This window comes from Chelon labrosus (genome assembly GCF_963514085.1).
Source record: "Chelon labrosus genome assembly, chromosome: 3".
NCBI lineage: Eukaryota > Metazoa > Chordata > Actinopteri > Mugiliformes > Mugilidae > Chelon > Chelon labrosus.
The window spans coordinates 17,611,144-17,630,059 of record NC_140339.1 but is presented as its reverse complement, the minus strand read 5'-3'; the positions used below and the strand labels follow the sequence as shown (position 1 = coordinate 17,630,059).

Genomic DNA, 18,916 nt, shown 5'->3' with positions numbered 1-18,916 from the left:
AAACTGATGTAAAACACACATGTTGAAGTACAGTCGGCGAACAGCGCCAGTGAAGGATTTTGTTTTCTCTTACGTGTCGAGACGCTATCACGCCAAACATTCATCATCATTAGCGGCGTGAGCCGCAAACACCAGATGCCTCGGTGCAGCGCTACATTGACTGTGTCTGGGCAGCTACCATTGGTACCATGGGACATATGCTTCCGTTCTCTCACCTGGATCACGCTCTTCTCACTCCATCTGTTTGAGATGAGCCTGCAGCTGCATTCACCTGCACTCCGCCTGTCTGGGTCTGATTGCTGGTTCACAAGGTTGCACATTGAGTCCTGTGCACCTAATCCCATTTAGACCTCTGTTATGCATATCTGTCATTATTTATTGACCTTATTTGGTCAAGTAAAACAAAAAAAAAGAAACAGTTTAGTTGCGTTTTAATGTACAGCTTTATCTGTCTGTGATGTGTTAGGAGACCAGTTTCTCTAGCAGCAGATAGTCAGCAAGATTAGGGATTTTGTAGTAATTTTGTAATAGTGATTTTCTCATGTTTTTTTTTTTTTTTTTTTGGTCTTGCAACACCGCATTTACCTAAAGTGGCTTTCCCACACAATTACAGCCTCCATCTCAAAGTGCTTACAACCGTATAATTGCCATTTGATTAGTTATATTTACGAAACCGCTTCACTATGGCTGATCTCCTGTATGCCGCGTAATCCAACCGAGGTTTTTGATTAAAACCGGAAGGAGGCAAAAAACGAACACGGCCAGCTGATATGAGCGTGGCCTGTCGTACGGAGAAGCTTAATGAGGGTAGTGAGAGTAAGAGCAAGCCCCCCCATAAGAAACTGTTGGGTTGCATCTGTGTGCCCTCATCAATCAAAGCTCTCGTGTTTATGCTGATGCCAATGCTGCCAGGCTCACTCGGTGCTCCTATCAATTAAAAGAAAGTGGTCAGCAATCCATCATCCTCCGTGTAACGTGCCATGTTGTGCAACGCTGTGCTTGCAAACTGCGTGTGTGTGCACATTTGTGTGTCTGAGGTAAACACTGCGTGTGTGCATGTTTACAGTACATGTGTTTTTTTTTTTTTTTGGTTGTTAAATTATGCAGGACACATACGTTCTGCTGTGTGCAGCTATAAGAACCAACAGAAGTGTAAATGGAGAGAGAGAAGATACACAGACGTGATTATTTTGCCTCAGAATAATAGTTCTTATTCCAACAACCTTGTAACAGAAGGCATCTAAAAAGTCTGTTCCTGCTTGCCATGGCTGTATTTGAATTGATTACAGCTGTGAAGAGAGATAGGTGAATCACCTTCCTCCAGTGACAGTACCGTTTGGGTTACAAGCTAGAGATTTGCATGGCATTACTCTCTACAGGCTTTATTCTCCGCACAGTGGATAGGTGCCAGAGGTCTTCTAAGGGCACGTCTACAGTAAGAGTTATTGTTAAACAGTAATGAGTCATTCAGTCTGGGCCACGAGATACTGAAAGGAATTCTTCATGCTTCAGAAATATGCTGACGCTGTAGAGAGTAGTTATATTGACAGGTACAAGGACACACATTGCTGTATGTCCCGAAGTGAACCATTTCAGATGTGGGTGTTAGCCTATCCCTTGGAGTGTCTCAAGATAATAATAGTACTTTTACATGTAACTAGTTGTTAAGCACTTTAGTATTGCCCAAAGTGGCAGCTTATACAACAATCTTGTGTAAGGTTGGGGGATTCTCAAGCACTGAGGCTAAGCCAGCCAAACTTTTTTCTTTTGTTAATCCTTCAAAATTGCTCGATTCCACATTTCCCACAATGCAACTCGATATTATCATACATCACTGCATCTATCCACAGCACACCCCCACATTCCCAAATTGTATGACAGGGTTTATAAGTAAACGATATCTCCGATACCAAATGTTATGGCCCCTTGCAACAAGATCTCAACAGAGTTGCATTGAAACAGAATGGGCCGGTCAAAATATCTAAAAGAAGAGAAACCACTCAGGTCAGCCCACAAAGGGCAGCGAGAGACAAATTATTAGGTTGGCTTTAACTTTTTCCAGCTCTCATAAAGTGTCAGCCAATCACATGGGTTTGTTTCACCTGTTCTCGATTCATTTTTAAACTGATGGCGACAGGAAAGCGACAACAAACGCTTAAAAAAATACAACACAACACGCTTTGCCGTATTGTGACTTTACTCATGTTGTGAATATTATGCATTTGTTCACAAGCGAACAATGTTACGAACCTCAAATCACATGGAATCTGATCTTTGCAATTCTGATTTGGGTCACTTCCATATGTTGCTTTAAATTAGATAGAGGTTAGATTTTTTTGGTCATGTGACCTCATTCTGAGCAGTCATGTCAAACGTTTGCTTCACACTAGATCGACATTCATCACAACGTTGATCTGGCGGTAACCCTTTGCTGAACGCAAACATGGAAGGCAGCCGCGATGGTGGTAGTCAGTATGGAGATAGTGATAGACCTATAAATTGTTTGAAGCCACACTTCTGTACAAAAAATGAGAGGGAAGTTGTGTTTGGAATCACATTCAAACACGAACAGTGTCAGAGAAAGGTTAACTCAAAGTTTAAAGAGGCCAAAGATGAGCCAAACCCGATGTGGCGGGATGACCTGAGATTGTCTTGGTGTTGGGAGATAAACTCAACTCTCAAAGTTTTGTTCAATGTCTTGATCTCTTGCACACACATGGGACAGTTCAGGACTGTGACTAATTCACAACGAACAATTAATCCAAACTGAGCTCTTAGCAGTTAGAGCGTACTGCAGCTGAAGTAGATATCCAACTGAGAAGTCTGGAGAAGCTTATTAATCACTTCTAGACCAAATTAATCCCAGCTTTTTTTGAATAAATGAGAATATTCGCCACACTTAATACCATTTCAGTTCAGTCACTAAGGTTTGATATTTACCAGGTCTATTGTAGAATGTGGAACTGAAGTTCCCATCTAAATTATTTTCTCTACCCAGGCCCTCCTTATGACAAGTGAGATGGTTTAGATGAGTGCCCCTTTAATGTTGGCTTAATTATTAAAAGCTAAAAATAAAAATTTGGACAAAAACAAATTCACTATGATATTTGACATCTTACATACCCTACGTTTCAGGTATGTATCTGCTAAATACACTGCCTGGGCAAAAAAGAAAAAAAGTTGACACCTGGATTTAACTAAGCAAATCCTATTGGATATTTACTGCATGGGTGATTATCTTTCAGCTGGCAACAAGTTATTTAACCCCAACTGATGCAATGAGGAGCTTCTCATTTCTTAAACAACCATGTCGACAGACACATCCTATGGTCGTGGAAAAGATGTTAGTCTGTCTGAGAAGGGTCAAATCATTGGGATGCATCAAGCAGAGAAAACATCTAAGGAGATTGAAGAAACTACTAAAATTAAGCTTTAAGAACTGTCCAACGCATTATTAAAAACTGGAAGGATAGCGGGGAACCATCGTCTTAGAGGAAGAAATGCGGTCAAAACAAATCCTGATTGATTGTGATCGGCGATCACTTAAACATTTAGTGAAATCAAATGTAAGAAAAACAACAGTAGAACTCAGGGCTATGTTTAATAGTGAAAGTAAGAGCATTTCCACACATACAATGTGAAGGGAACTCATGGGATTGGAAGTGAACAGCTGTGTAGCCTTAAGAAAACCTCTAATCAGTGAGGCTAACCGGAAGAAAAGGCTTAAATTTGCTAGGGAGCATAAAGATTGGACTCTGGAGCAATGGAAGCTTATCAAAGCTAAAGGCGGTCCAATGAAATATTAGAGTGAGTGACCTTTTTTTTTGGCCATGCAGTCTATATAAATCTCTGCTACTGTACTGTAGATTTATTCAGTTTTGAATTTGCATATTCTGATTTTTTTTATATAGATTTACAAGCAGCATCTGTTTTATGAATCGTCGCGTCCCTGCTTGGAAATATGATTTTCACAAGTGAAAAATGTATTAGACTCAAGAGTGCAGGAGATGTCAACGCGGCACCTCATGATTTATTCATTCTCCATAGAGTAGAGTAAATTTAATGCTGTAATGTTGTGGAACGCCATTACGGCTCCTCAAGGAAATTTAACGTCACACAACGCTGCATATTAAGTAACATAACTTATTCTTCAGTGCGTTTAAAGACAATGCCGGCTCCTAAAAAAAAAATAAAATTAAAATAGCTCACATTAGATTTGCAGCTGTGAACAGAAACCACAGAAGGGGATTCTGGTGGGCTGAGCCAGAAAAGGCGCAGCAGAGGGAATGATTCAGCTAAGGTGATGTATAAGTGCCCAAGGCTAGACATATTGTACAAGAGCTCAAAGAGACAAGGGGCAGAGTTGGGAGAGGGACATTTCTGTGTCTACCTTTGTGTGGACTGACAAATAGAGAGTGTGTTAGAGAGGATGTCCATATCCACTTTAAGAGACATTTCCTGGGCATTCTTCTGGCCTGATGCTAGCTTGCTGACAGAACTAAATTGATGTGATTTGACAAACACACCAGTCCCTGCCAGCGTCCTTCATAACACAAGCACGGAAAAAAATACACAGATACACACTCACATTTGTACGCACATCTGTTTCTGGCCATATAAACAAGCGTAGTGCTTTAGCAACAAGGATTAAGATTAAACTTTGGGTGACAAGGATGTCTTCGTCCTCCTTCCTCGTCGTCACCTACCGCCGAACAACAATGTGAAGATGGAATATCCCCTCTCAGTCACAAGCTTTTTAGAGGCACTGAGTGGATTTTAATAAGCAGTGGCGAGGTTAGCAGTGCACACTGTGGTCTTCAATGGGATTAAGAGGCTTTGAATGGTTGAGGCCATTAAAATCTACACCAGCCCAGAAGTCCTGGAGCGCCTTATGAGTATATTTATCATTAGGATTAACAAACACAGCCTGCGAACGCTCTCACCCCAGGAGCACAGCCACCTCTACCCTTGCAGCATTATTGTGTTTGGCTGAGTGGCTGACGATAAGAGCGATTCAGCAGCGCAGGAAGTAAAAGCTCTGGTCCCAGTCTGCCAGCCTTCCCCAGTCGACTACTGTCAACACATTTGCATCCGCCGTCTCGTCTGTGTTCAGTGTAAAAAGCTGTGATTTCTGCAGGTCCATGCATGACGTGAGCAAAGAATGGACCCAGAAGTGCTCGAGCTCCCTCGAGGACGCGTGTGCGCTTTGCAGTCTGGAGAGATGTCAAGGATTTTAACATCAGCGCGTCGAGTCATCATACCCTAACATGTTTCCCGCTTGCTTCCTCTCCCACCCCCCCAGATCTTCCACATGACCTATGACCTAGCCAGCGCCATGGTGCGGATAGTCAACCTGATCGGCATGATGTTGCTGCTGTGTCACTGGGATGGCTGCCTGCAGTTCTTGGTGCCCATGCTGCAGGACTTCCCCGCCGACTGCTGGGTGTCCAAAAATAAGATGGTGGTAAGTGCTGCTCCTGCACACAGTCCCCATGCCTGTTCAAATCAGATTATGCCCTGTCTTATCTCATCCGTCAGCTTCGGTAATTACTGTACTAAAACCATTTAGCTTCCTGGGAATGATTGCCTTGCATATCTATCATTATAAATCCGAAATCAAATATATTTATCTTCCGCATTTGTCCACATTTATTCAATTTGCGGATCATTTTTATTTATTTGGAGTTCTTGACATCTGTCCTTATTGTGAAAGGAGCCTGGGAATGGAGCATGGATTTTCTGAGGAGGACAGGCGGCCCTTATCCAATATTGGTTGAATATTGACAGTTTCCAGTGAGCGCTCATGCTGCGCTTTAATTTAGTTGCATTGTTAAAACAGCTGCTGGAGGAAAGCCTCTGTTAAAGCCTGACTCATTACAGAGTTCTCTTTTATTAGTTCGTGGGAGCTGACTGCATCGCACCTTATGTGCGGTTCTCCCGCAGCTGATGGCCTCGTGTTAACTCGGCATGTTATAAAAGATTGCTGCTCTAAAGGAGTTTTTGTCAGGCTTTATGGTGGGAATCGATCTGACTTTAGCAAAAGCTCATCTCTTCGGTGTAACGTACCAATAAATCAACCTATATTTAACCTTTAAACAATGCAGCTGAGGAGAGTGGTTTCCTAACTGATGGTTTGTCAATATGCACGTCAATGTAAGTGTCAGAAGGGCAACGTTTAGGCTTTTGTGTGATGGTAAAAAAAAAGCTCACCAGATTGAAAAGGCATATTGGTAACATTTCACCTTTCCCCCCTTTAGCTTATTGCATTGAGCTGCTTTATTATCCCTACAGTATAATATTCAAAGTCCTCTAATGAAAACAATGGAGGACTTTGTATAATATTCAGAGTTCTCTATTGTTTTCATTAGAATGCAAACACAGATTAAAATAACTTTTTTTTCAATTAATAATTAAAATAAGAGGACATAGTTATTAGCGCAAAGTCAGCTGCAAGTTCAGCTCTCTGTGGCAGAGCGGATGTCACCTGAGTAGTTACATCGCTCAAGGTACGACGTATTTGGCTCATCATGCTTCATTGCGTCCTTGACAAGCTCACTTGTTCCACTGAATCTGCCTCTCTTATATTAAAGCGTAAGAAGCGGCAGATGTTGCAAACCACTGTCCCTCGAGATGTTTCACACCTTAGCTAATTTGAGCTAGTTTTCCACTCCTGTCTCTCAGGTGAGTGGCTCCTGTTCGTGGATGTTGTCAGTGCAGATCAAGCCAACAACTATCAGACGGCCCTTTTTTAGAACAAACCTCCTCCTCGTCTCTTCTGTTTCTATTCCTGTTTTATGTTTCTATTCCCTTTCCTCCATAAAACATGCATTTACCCCGGTTTGATATGCATTAAGCCGACTTGCAATGGGATTTTCTCCATAGGTTACATAAGGCTGAGCAGTCAGCCGACATAATGTCAGCTGTGGCTCATGACTGAGGTAGAGAAAAGCATGCATGGGTTAAGACTGGATTTAACTTTCTAGCAGTGAAAACGGGAATATGATTGCTTTACTAATCTCATTGTTTGATTGTGAAAAACTTAATTGAACCTTATGTACTCTGCAGATTCAGAAATAATGTTGCATGATATAGATATATCGATTTCAATAGTCCTGCAGAGAAACCTAAATTAAAATTACAGTCTCCCATTTCTTAAGTGTTTTTAATACCTTAATCTCAGTGACTCTGGAATATCGTCTCACAAGCCGAATAACTTGTCGCAAGATGATTTCATGCAGTCCCGCCTCGATTATATTTGGGTATTTTCTGCATCTTGTGTTGTTACAGCTGAGAGTTGCGTTTCCATACCTTCCACTGGCGGATTCGTCAGACTGCACAGCGCCTAAAAACAGCTCTTTGCATTCAGGGTTGCAAATACGCCCAGATATGTGAGAAAGATCGTTCGTAATGTACTTACTTTAAATTCCTGTGTGGGGGAAGTAGCCTCTCATTAACATCAAAATGACCTTTGTTTTGTTTTCGCACGCTAAATCCTGTCTAATTAATTGCATTACAGTAGAAGAGGGGCTCTCAATGTGACAGAATAACAAATATATCTTTCCAAATTAATTCAAGCCTCACGGGCAGGCACCTCTCTGATGGAAAGCTCATCATGTTTTGCTCACACTAACTGTTAGACAAGGAGGTTGTTAGCACTGATAGACTCGGTCACAGTTGGTTTGACTGTGATTAGAATCATAAGAAGGTTTTTTTTTTTGTTGTTTTCTTTTACAGTAGTTGTCCCATTATCTTGCTGGGTCATCGTTCCTTACCTTTTCAGGAGCGCTAATAAAATTGCTATCTGTCTCAGCTTTTCCGCTGTGGAAATGAGTTTGAAAGCAATTTGGACATGTCAACCCCACGAGAGGGTTGATATTGATTTGCCATGAACCACCACCGGGATCTAAAGGAAAAGGGGCAATTTATCTACAAATGAGAAAACTCGCAGTGAAATCACATTTTTCTAAATAGCTGACCTACTTTCTGTCATGTAAGCCTCCAGTCTCTTAACGCTCTTTCCGCCCATTCTCAGGACTCTGTTTTAGGCTTCTGTCCAAATTTCTGCTTGCTCCAAATGTTTGCATATTAATTGCCTTGCATTAAGTATGTTTTATCCAGCCAGCTGCACTGTATTGAACCAAGATAGTTTGAAATGGACAACTGCCATTAGTTCTGTCCTAAGTAATTAGATGTGTGTTTGAGTGTGAGCTGTCAGGGTGCTCATTGACCTTTAATGTGCCATCAACACCCTCATCTGAGCGAGCCAGAGTGAGCAAGCTGGAAGGTGTTCCAATATACTCACCCTAACTCACCCCTTCTCCTCTGTTTCATCCAGAATGACACATGGGGACAGCAGTACTCCTACGCACTTTTCAAAGCTATGAGCCACATGTTGTGTATCGGGTATGGCATGTACCCCCCGGTGGGCATGACAGACGTGTGGCTGACAATCCTCAGCATGATCGTGGGCGCCACCTGCTACGCCATGTTCGTGGGCCACGCCACGGCGCTAATCCAATCTCTGGACTCATCTCGACGGCAGTACCAGGAGAAGGTGAGTCAGGATGACGTGATGGCTGCGTTGTCTGTACTGGTGCGGTGGCTTTTGTCTTCAGCATCATTTGTTTTGTTGTGGCGTTTAATACAGCAGGTCCCCACGAAACTAAATGTCATTGATGAACCTCTGGGTGTGACTTTTCCTTGGTAACCTTTCCAAAAAGATACAGTTAGCAGTAGAGATTCAACCGACAGATCTCAAAAGTTTGACATTGTGGGGCCTCCCTTAAAGAACTTTGAGATAACTGCCAACCCAACAGCCTAGTTTACGCTAATGTCAAAACATATTGATACAGATAATGATATCCTTGGAAAGTGTAAAGTCACATTGAATCTAAATGTGTGCAACTATGTGAGTTATGACTGAGATAAGAAGTCTGAATTTTGCACCAAAGGTTCTACATTTATTTGTCTTTCACCTCACGCAGTGAAGAATCTTAACCTCCCATGACGTCTCTCCCATTTGATTCTTCAGCTTTGCTCCCTGTGTGCCCCATACTCCATAGATATGAGGGGTTTTCTGCACATCAAATCAAAGTGAGATATGGGAATACTTACAGTAGCCCTAACGTGATATGTGACATTTCATAGCTTCTCTATTTTGTATTTATTTTTACTGTATTTGACTGTTAAGGACATCTCAAGTCAGCTGATTTATATACAACATTAACCTGATACAGTGAATAATGAAGATCGTGATCACTGATCACCTGCGTAGCATTTTAATAGACCACCCTGTCATTATTAAAGCAATGGGAAACCTCATAAAATTATAACATTTTATTATATCAAAGGTCTAAGAGCCTCAGCCTCAGATCTAAAAGGGTGTAGGTGTTTTTGTAACTTCCTGCACAGACTGAAGGGTGCTGGCAACAGTCTGAGTCATCTGCAGCTTTTTGCCTTTGCCCCCTGCCTCTGCTGCCTTCTCTCGTCCCGTCTCCTGGTGAGGCGCTGTTCATCTCAAACGCCTGTGCTTTGGTTAGAGTTCCTCACAGGCCTTTCAGCTGACACACCGGTACACGAACAACAGTCGTTTGCCTACAGTATATTATGAAATTCAACATTTTCCATTTCTACTGAAATACCTTCAGTTTTAACAGAAATCTTCTTTCCCTCTATTACGAGTGAACGGTTTCCAGTCGTTTGTGTCAGAGTGTTTCAGTTTTTGTATTGGAATGGTTTCATTTGAGCATGTTTGGTTGGTAATTCTAAATGAGCGATGTCTGAGCGATGTTCCCAACAATTGCTCATACCAAAACCTCTGGGCTAAACTATATACACCGATCAGCCACAACATTAAAACCACTGACAGGAGAAGTAAATAACATTGACCATCTTGTGACAGTACAATGTTTTGCTGGAAAACTTTTGGACCTTGCATTTGTGTGAATGTTACTTAGACATGTACCACCCACCTAGACCAGACCAGGCACCCCCACCCCATAGCAATGGCACTCCTTGATGGCAGCAGCTATCCCCAGCAGGATGCAGCCTGACACAAACACACACACAAAAACGGTTTAGGAACAACTCAAGAAACATGAAGCGCAGCACAAGGTGTTGACCTGGCCTCCAAATTCACTAGATCTCAAACTGATCAAGTATCTGTGGGATGCACTGGAACAAGCCTGATCCGGAAGATGGTCATAATGTTATACCTGATTACTGTATACCCTCTAAGTACAAATGATTAGACATGATTCTAGGTCAGTGAAATTGAATGCCATTACACAATCTTTCCATAAACCAAGAATCAGCAATGTTTTCATGTTTGTGAAATCTAGCTAGGTTTTTTGCTATGGAACCATATGTATAGCGCCAGGAACAGGCCCCCCTGTTCAGGGAGAGGAAAGCCCTGACGGCTGGCTGTGAAAGCCAGGACGTGTTCCACACTGCCATGCCCTCCGTGGGCCCAGCGTGGGCGATAATGAGCTGAGCTGCTAGGCTGCCACATTGCCCACCGTCTGTAGCGAGGATGACCTCCGGGGAATGGAGTCAGAGGCCCGAGAGATCTCACCTAAACGAGCGAGGGAGAGCGGGAGCGAAAGTGGGCAGTGAAAAAGAACAAGGCAGACGGGCAGAGGAACAGATTAGCTGACGTAATGGGTGTGTGGTGCTTCTTCAAACAGAGAGAAAGTGCACTGGATAAATTGACTTCTTAGATATATAAGGGTGAGTAATAAAGAGATTTTTTTTTTCAAAATCTTAACAGCTAAAAAGGTGAAAAATCCAAAAAGTAAAGCATGTAAGTAGCTTTATGACTAATACTTCTGCTCTGAGTAGCTGTTTGATGAAAGGGGAGCAAACCAGCTCCCGGCTCTGTCTGCTCCTCTGCTTTAGAGATCCCTTGCTGCCAAGTAGACTGAAAAGCTGGCCTGTCTTAGCACCAGTCAGCATGTGCTACCAGAGCCATTGGCTGCCATTTCTGGGATCACCCCCTAAGGCGCCTTAAGAATCCCCCAGCCAGCTGAAAAAGCTCCCATGTGTTCCCACAGCTTCCCACAGTGTCTGCCTGCAGAAAGGTTATTACCGCAGACTGCAATTAATTTTTAAGAGTGGGGATTCTCTCATTTATCTTTCTCCAAAGCTCAATGATAAGACAGTCTCAGGGTACACTGTCACTGCATGCGCATCAGGCTGTGGGAGCCAGATAGTAGTGATTTCTACTACTCCAGACCATATATCCCCCTTTGTGCTTATCAGAGTTAGTTCCTTCAAAGACACAGACCTTTTTTCTAGGCACTCACATCAGTCGGGTGACAATGGGATCTGCTTCCTCGAGATTTTCCTCTGCTTTTTTTCCGTGCTAGACTAATACCATAATCCGCGCACTCAAGAAGTGGACAATCCGCCGGTCAATCCCTTGAGTTCGGAGAAGACAGGTGGCTGTTTTCAGATGGTCGCTGGGCAGCCATGACGGGGGACAGCTGTTCTCGTCTGCAGGGACTCGTACCGCAGAGAAATAAGCTAACTGAGCTGCTGCCGCCACAGCCAACAGTCAGCCTGCAATCATAGACCAAGTTATCATATAGTAAACGTGCTTGTTAGACTGAGTCTCATTACCATAGTCGCATCTCTTTAAATAATCAAGCCAGGATGTGGTGGAAGTGAGTTCGTATTTTGCAGATGCTCACACAGTCATTTGACCTTTAATAATTCCTCCACAGTGTGATGCTGGCAAATTGAAAAAAACAAGTAGTTGGGCTTTCAAAGTAAAAGGACAATAAAAAGCTTAATTCTCATCAAAAACCAGTCTATACCAGTAATGCATAATATTAAACGAAATTAACTAAAGACGATTGTTTGGGTTTTTGTGTGAGGAAAAATTGTTTTTAATAGGCATTTCATTTAGTTTTGTAGAAAGCAAATAATATATAGATCTAAGGGAGCTGCCCCCCTCCTAAAAACCTAGTCTGCTCTGATTGGTTAGCTTCAGTTTCCTCAGCAGACACCTAAACATGTTCAAGTTTTGCTGATCATGGACAATTTCGAGGGGGGAGTTGGACACGACAGTGCGAGAAAGCGTTTCATTGGAAACTAAATTAGTATACACCCCTGAGTGCAGAGTGAGTCATCAACACTTTTGAAACCTTTTTCATAAAAAGAGAAACTCTAAAGCACTATTAGGAATAGTTATAAAACAACTTCTTGTCAATGTGGGGCACAACATAGAATATAAAATCAAGACTAAGTTACCACATAAGAAGTATATTACCATACATGTTTCTGAACTGACCTGAATTTAAAAAAAAAACTCAGCTTAACGGAAACATTTACAAACATTAGACATTTGTAAACATGAATATCTCAGATTGTTAAAATAGCTGAGACCTTGCATATCAGTGCTGTTTCAAATGACCGCACTTTTCAACCTTGCATTGTGGTTGTGTGTGTGTTTGTTGGCTTCACGGCATTTTTTGGTTCCTAACATTACACCAGTTTGGTCTGCTGACTCAACACATGTATAGCTGATTTTGCAGGCTATGGACTGCACAATATAAAGAAACAGTCATGTTGACTCATTAGTAAGTGTTTTGAATGCCAACAATTTTCGTCTGTCAGCTGTTTGCAACCCGAAATAGATCAGTGTAGCTTGCAGTTTGCAGTTTTTTGTGTGTGTTTGGAAGCCAAATATGTCCATGTTGATGCTCCAGAGACGCTGTCAGCAAGACCACAGGGCTGCATCATTTACATACGCCAACGTTCTCTGGAGCAGCATGAATTGTGGTATCTGCAATATCGCACCATAGACCATAAAATGTAATTTTTACAAAGTTGGCACTACTTAGAATGAACAGATGAAACACTACACCACAAGCTAACTCCCACTACTTTCACTCTGACAGACACTGACCACTGTTCAGAGCGTTTAGTTCTGTGTGTTTAGTGTGATGCCACATTTAACTTCTTCCTGCTGGTTTTGATGTGACACACACTCTGTCATCTTCCACTGTAAATGAACTATAAAAAATAGGGCGTGCAGCTCCCATACAGATGGCTTTATGGCCAAGATAAGAGGCCATCTGTCCGGTTGGCATGCAGAGGTGACTCCAGGTAACTTTTATATTTAGATGGGAAACAAATCAGTGAAACCCTTCTGAGGAGCTATGGTGAAGGAAGACCAGCCTATGATGGATTTTGTAGAAGAGATGAGGAAGAAAGAAAGAAAGGAAGAGGGGAAAAGCTCTTCTCTCAAAGATGGTGAAAATTATCATCATAAAGCCTGGGTATAATCTTTTCTGAATAGAATTCTATTACAATGTGGCACCATGTGATAAATGGCTGGGCTGTCAGAAGCTAGCAAGCAGCCTTAAACGAGCTCTTAGGAATCAGGCAGCATGTTAACTGTTAACACAAAGTAGAGAGCCCAGAAATCACGCTAAATATTTGGAGGGTTGGAGCGTAGCCCCCATTGAGATGAGAAATGGCTTTATTAGATTCATTTTCACTCTACCAAAAATAAATTTATGTCGCCAGTCATTTGCTGTGTAAACAGAGCCTGAGGACGCCGAGTAATAAAGCATGCGCATTTTCTGCTTGTCCGCGGCTCAGTTTGTCGCGTAGGTATATGCTTTCCATATCAGATCACATTAAATCTGGAGTTGTGTGGACTTTGCCTCAGTGTTATCTTTCTCACATGCTTTCTGGGTGAGCAGGTCACAGTCCTGGATCAAAGCAATGGATCTCTGATATGATTCAAATTATGGGACATAATATGCGTAAAGGCACCTTTACTTTAGTTGTTTTAGAGACCCTCATAAATGTCAGATTGTGGAACCCTTGTTGTTGAAGTGTCCATACATGGAGTACTGCAGCAGCGAAAGAAAAATCACAAGACAGACTAACATGGCCAGTTTGCACAGGATAACCAATGGCTAATTAACCAAATGCCGTCTAGACTAATATTTAGTTAGTAAACAGCTACAAGAAGAGAATATTGTAATAGGCTCTCCCTACTAATGAACAGACGTCACTTATGATGCTTTCTGTACTCTCCTTGTCTTTATGCAACTGTATCCATGTTAAGCTTTACTGCGGTGTTGAATAGTACTCATTTATATATACGTATTTATACGTATTTATATTGTACACACCTCCATTACATAACAGTATAAAACACTGTGTGCTGGAATGAGTTAAACATATGCTGAATTCCCCCAAGATTTCTTCCCCTCTTGTCTGAGGCATGTTGAGAACCATTATCACACAAGGAGAATTACATCTCTCCAGATTTGGGGCACAAGATGGCTGCACATGTGACTGTGCATACGGGCTGCCACTCCAGCTCTCTGTAAGCCGCTGCTTATCTGTCACTATGGCTCTCTACTGGGTTAATTTATACAACACAGGATAGAGGACGGCGATGGGAAGACCAAACAAAAGAGATCATCTCATTCATTTGTAAGCGACTTGTGATCCTTATTGTCCTGCCGCACACTCTGACTTTCAGATCATTATGTACATTTCTCCAGTCTGTTCTTTCAAAATATGTATATTAATGGGATAACTGAGTAAAGTTCTGTTGTTAGCAGTTGTTGAGGAAATCGAGGATGCCCAGGAGACGGCATGTTGTGGCATGCCGGTCCCAAATGGCTTTAGAAACAAATGGCAGCAGGGTGCTGCAGCCCCTCCCTTTTAAATCTCTAATTAACACTTGGCAATTAAACACGGCTCTTTGGGGAATAGTTAATACGAGGCCCAAAGCTGATTATTTGTGGGTGAAGAGGCTCTAGAGATCTTTTGTTCGCCTACTTCAATCCACCAAACAAGACCTTTGGAAATACAGGAAACAGTCATCACTGGCAGAATATGTCCGCGCTTGACAGATTTGTTCTTTTCTCTGCAAGCAAGGGAAAGCAGATTAATGCTGTTTGGGAAGTAGTAAAACATGTAATTCTATTGTTTCCCTCATTCGGTATTATTGTATTTACCTAGTCGTCCCTGTTTTGATTGTTCTTTGAAGGTTAAAAATCCCTTGTAACTTGGTGTTGCCCTGTAGAGGTTAAGTTTTCCCCCGTACAATCAACCCAAGGACACAGCTGTCAACAAGTTGAGGAGCTTAAGTCTGATTCTGCCTTACAGTTAGAGCTGTTCTCATTAGTCGGGACCTGACTGATGGCATTAATCTAAACCCGGTTACATTCCCCTTTCCTCTCTGTCGGCCACACAACTTCAAGGACTGTTGACATGCCTCAGAGGTACCCTATAAAAACGCTGTTTGAGTGTGACGCTAAAACCAAAATCAAGAGACACAACCAATGTCAGTGCACTGTGTATTGCATGTCTCAGGACATGTGTGTTACCTGCTGTGTCTGTAGGTGCTCATGTTCATTGCTGTCATTTATCCAGCATATGTACAGCATTTCATTAGATATGTAGTGGCAACACGGTGTTTGTAGAGAGCAGGTAAATCTCTCTGCGCCAAAAATCACAAACACTGCTCTTCATGTTGTGTCTTTCCACGTCATTCTACATGTTGTACATCTTTTACAACCAACTGATGTGATAATGCAGGCAAAAATGTAATATTCTAATTATAGCATTAATGTCAGGGAGATATGATGAAAATGAATGACCAGCTCACCAGACACAGACAGTACCAACAACAAGTAGACTATATTAACCGTCTTTCCTTCTCTTGGTTTTCTCGAGCCATCACAATGTAGCAGGTACCTGCTCCACATGCAGTTTCTAACATGAGTAGAGCCTCACACTTTAGTCTTCTTTTTTTTTGTCTTCGGTTGTAAAGAGCATTTTCTTCTTCTACTCTGTTTGTTACAGCTGTTTGTAGCATAACCTATAACGTCACTTTGACGACACTAGTCAGCCAAGTTTATTTACTCCACACCTGTTGGAAGCTATCCCAATTTGCATTTCCATTTTATTTATTTTTATTTCCACCAGTGTGACATTGTGACAAATTCACTCCTGAATCATATGGAAACATGGCTAATGTCGCTTTACATTTTGCTTTTGAACCTTGTCGTGGCGTTGATAAAAATTGCACACTGCTTTGTCCATAAAAGATGATATAACGTAAGATCTTTAGCACGCGTAAATTGAAAACAGAGAAATACTTTATTCAGATTTAGATGTTCTGTATATCCCAGGTAGCAGTAAGTTTTCTCTGAGACGTTGTCTGCAGTGTTTTGTCGTTAATTTCCTGGTTCTTGGTTTCATATTTTTAATACTTACATTTAAAAATTCAAAAATTTAAGACTTCAGTTATCCTTATTATAACGACCCATACTTTTTGACCATTCAGCACAAGGTTAGGAAGAAGGAGAGAGAAAACAGCGAAGAAAAGTAAATGTTTAGAAAGTATAATTAAGTGGCTGACATCTCTTTTGGGAAATGAATAATTCATATTTTATTTGGTAAAAATTTGCATCTGCTTGGAGAGCCGTGTGAGAGAAAGGGGAATTGGGGAAAAAAAGAGAAGCGTGATAAAAGAGTAGAGGAAAAGAATAGTTCAAATTCAAAACAGACTAAAGAATGGCCATGTGGAAAAAGATCAAAACTGTGTAGAAGAAAGGTATTTGTGATGTGAAATAGAATAAGGGTGCAGCCTTGCATTAGGCTTGAAAAACTAGACGGTAAAGACTAGACAGTAAATGCTTATTAACACATTTTTTTCTAGAATCAGTTTCTGGTTCAGCTAGGTATAGCTGAATTCCCCTTGTAATGTATAACAGCCTGCCATCATGCAGAGTAGCTTTGCAGTGCTTGAGGTGGAGTTGAAGGTGAGCAGGTATCCTCGAGCTGCAGATGAGTAACGTAGGCGTGGGTGGAGATAAAAGCAGGAACATATTTGTAGACTTGCCAGATACAGCTAATGGTTTCCAGCTCAAAAGCTGTTCAAAAAACGCCAAAATGAACACGAAACTGGCCAAAACATTAGCTCGATATTTTGTGTAGTACTTTAACCACTCAGATTGGTTACAGTAGTGTATTTTTTTTTTATTATTTAACCAGGAAGATCCCACTAAGATTAAGAACCTCTTTTTCAAGGGAGTCCTAGCCAAGATAGGCAGCAGCAAATACAAAACACAGTTACAAAATGACACAATTATAATAAAAAAACAACAGAAGACAACTATAAGAAAAAAATCAACATTTTCAAGCAGATTATATAAAAAAAACAAGTGCATATTGTGGAGTAGGCCTCAAGTCCCCTCAGTTTGGATTTAAAAGAGCTCAGTGAAATTAACTCTGTTAGTTTCGTCGTTCTGCAACATAGTCGATGCAAAAGGTGCAGAGTGGACAAAAGCCCTTTTTCGCAATTCAGTATATGCAAATGGAACAGAAGCAAGAGAGAGTAAGGAGCAGCTCTTCTCTGTGGAGTTAAGGTACAAATGTAGACAGTAGTTTGCCATATATATAAAAGTATACCAATGGGTGATCCCACCTGAGAGTATAACTCGGAGTGCTGTGTCAACACTTTGCAATTAGTAATGAACCTCAGAGAAGCACGGTAAACAGATCTCCTTAATCTAACACAAAGCCTGTCATAAAAAGTAAAACACACTGTTGCAGTAGTCTGAGTGACATTAAGATGCTTCTGTCTTGGAAGAAGTAAATGTACTTTGATTTTGTTTCAAATCAGCGTTAAAACACCAACATTTCCCCAAACCAGACCATGTCTTGTTTTCTACCTGCAAAATAAAATTCAAAACCATCCAGTTGGGTGTAAACTCGTCCGATCTGCCAACATGGATTTGTGTACTAAATGAGGCCTAGTTGTAGAGTTACATCTCATTATTGGACAAAAGCTAGAAACAGTTAGCCTGGCTCTGTGCAAAGGTAACAAAGTCCAACAACCAGTACCACTAAAGCTCACTAAATAACACATTATACCTGCACCAATATATGGGATGATGTATTTGATTTGGGCAGAGTAACATTCTCTAGTCGTGTAGTCACCATGAGTGTGGGGAATAAGTGCAGATAGCGATGCGGGTATGTGGATTTTACTGCCTTTGAATAAAAGTTGTATAATTTAGCATGTAGTGTCTTTGGGGTTCGACTCTCTTTTGGAGAGAGTCAATTCTCAAGTGGCTATTGAAAGCACTGCAGACTTTGGCACTTCTACATTGGCTCCATTTTCAGCCCCAAACGTTGCAGATGGGTATTTGGCTTCGTTTACATTTTAAAGAGCCCCAGAGCAGCCTGAAACCCCGTGGTTTTCAGAGAGCAGGAGGAAACCTTGATGGTGAAATGATTACCTCCTTAATGCTGACTACGATTTGATTTGGCCAAGTAGAGCATGAGAGCAGGGATCTTCCTGGTGGCAGTGTGATGGCGGCCGTGTGGCAATAAGATAATTTCCTGTCACGGGAGGTCTTATCAGCCCATCACAACGTCAGGAAAGCACTGCCCCCCGTGGTTGGTGTCTTTGCATCACTGTCAGCTCCTCCGCTGAGACTCGGCAGTGGTTAGTAAATATGGAACGCCTTCGAGTGTGATACTGAGCTACTGTATGCAGCACAGCTGTACTCATCAAAATAGCAAAAGCAATAGGACATTATCTCGCATTTGTTCTCTTGACTAATACTCTTTCATGCTGGGAGAATCAAAATGTAATATTCTGCAGAGCTGGGGATAAATGGATGAATTTCATGTTGACAGTGTCTTTTCTTTTTTCATGAATGTGAAAAAGAAAAGGTTGGGAGGCATTCTGAAGGAGATGATAATCCACGCCTTTGAAACAGAGCACCATGCTGTGGCATGTCTAATTCAGGAGACATTAAGACATTTGACAACATTCAGAATGTGGGTTACACCTGTCATCTTCACCCTGGCGTCACATGCAGACAAGCCATCTTGGATGCACTCAGCTGCAAGTAAGACTTTACCTGGA

At 41.6% G+C, this 18,916-nt stretch overlaps 1 protein-coding gene across 1 annotated transcript in view; it reads left to right on the top strand.

Annotated features, from left to right (window-relative positions):
- The window catches only part of hcn4 (hyperpolarization activated cyclic nucleotide-gated potassium channel 4), an 83,680-nt gene that overhangs the window by 28,940 nt on the left and 35,824 nt on the right, over window positions 1-18,916 (top strand). Inside the window, exons 3-4 of the mRNA XM_084575026.1 lie at window positions 5,303-5,464; window positions 8,336-8,554. Coding sequence (XP_084431152.1) covers window positions 5,303-5,464; window positions 8,336-8,554 — 381 coding nt within the window. The remainder of the gene's footprint in view (window positions 1-5,302; window positions 5,465-8,335; window positions 8,555-18,916) is intronic.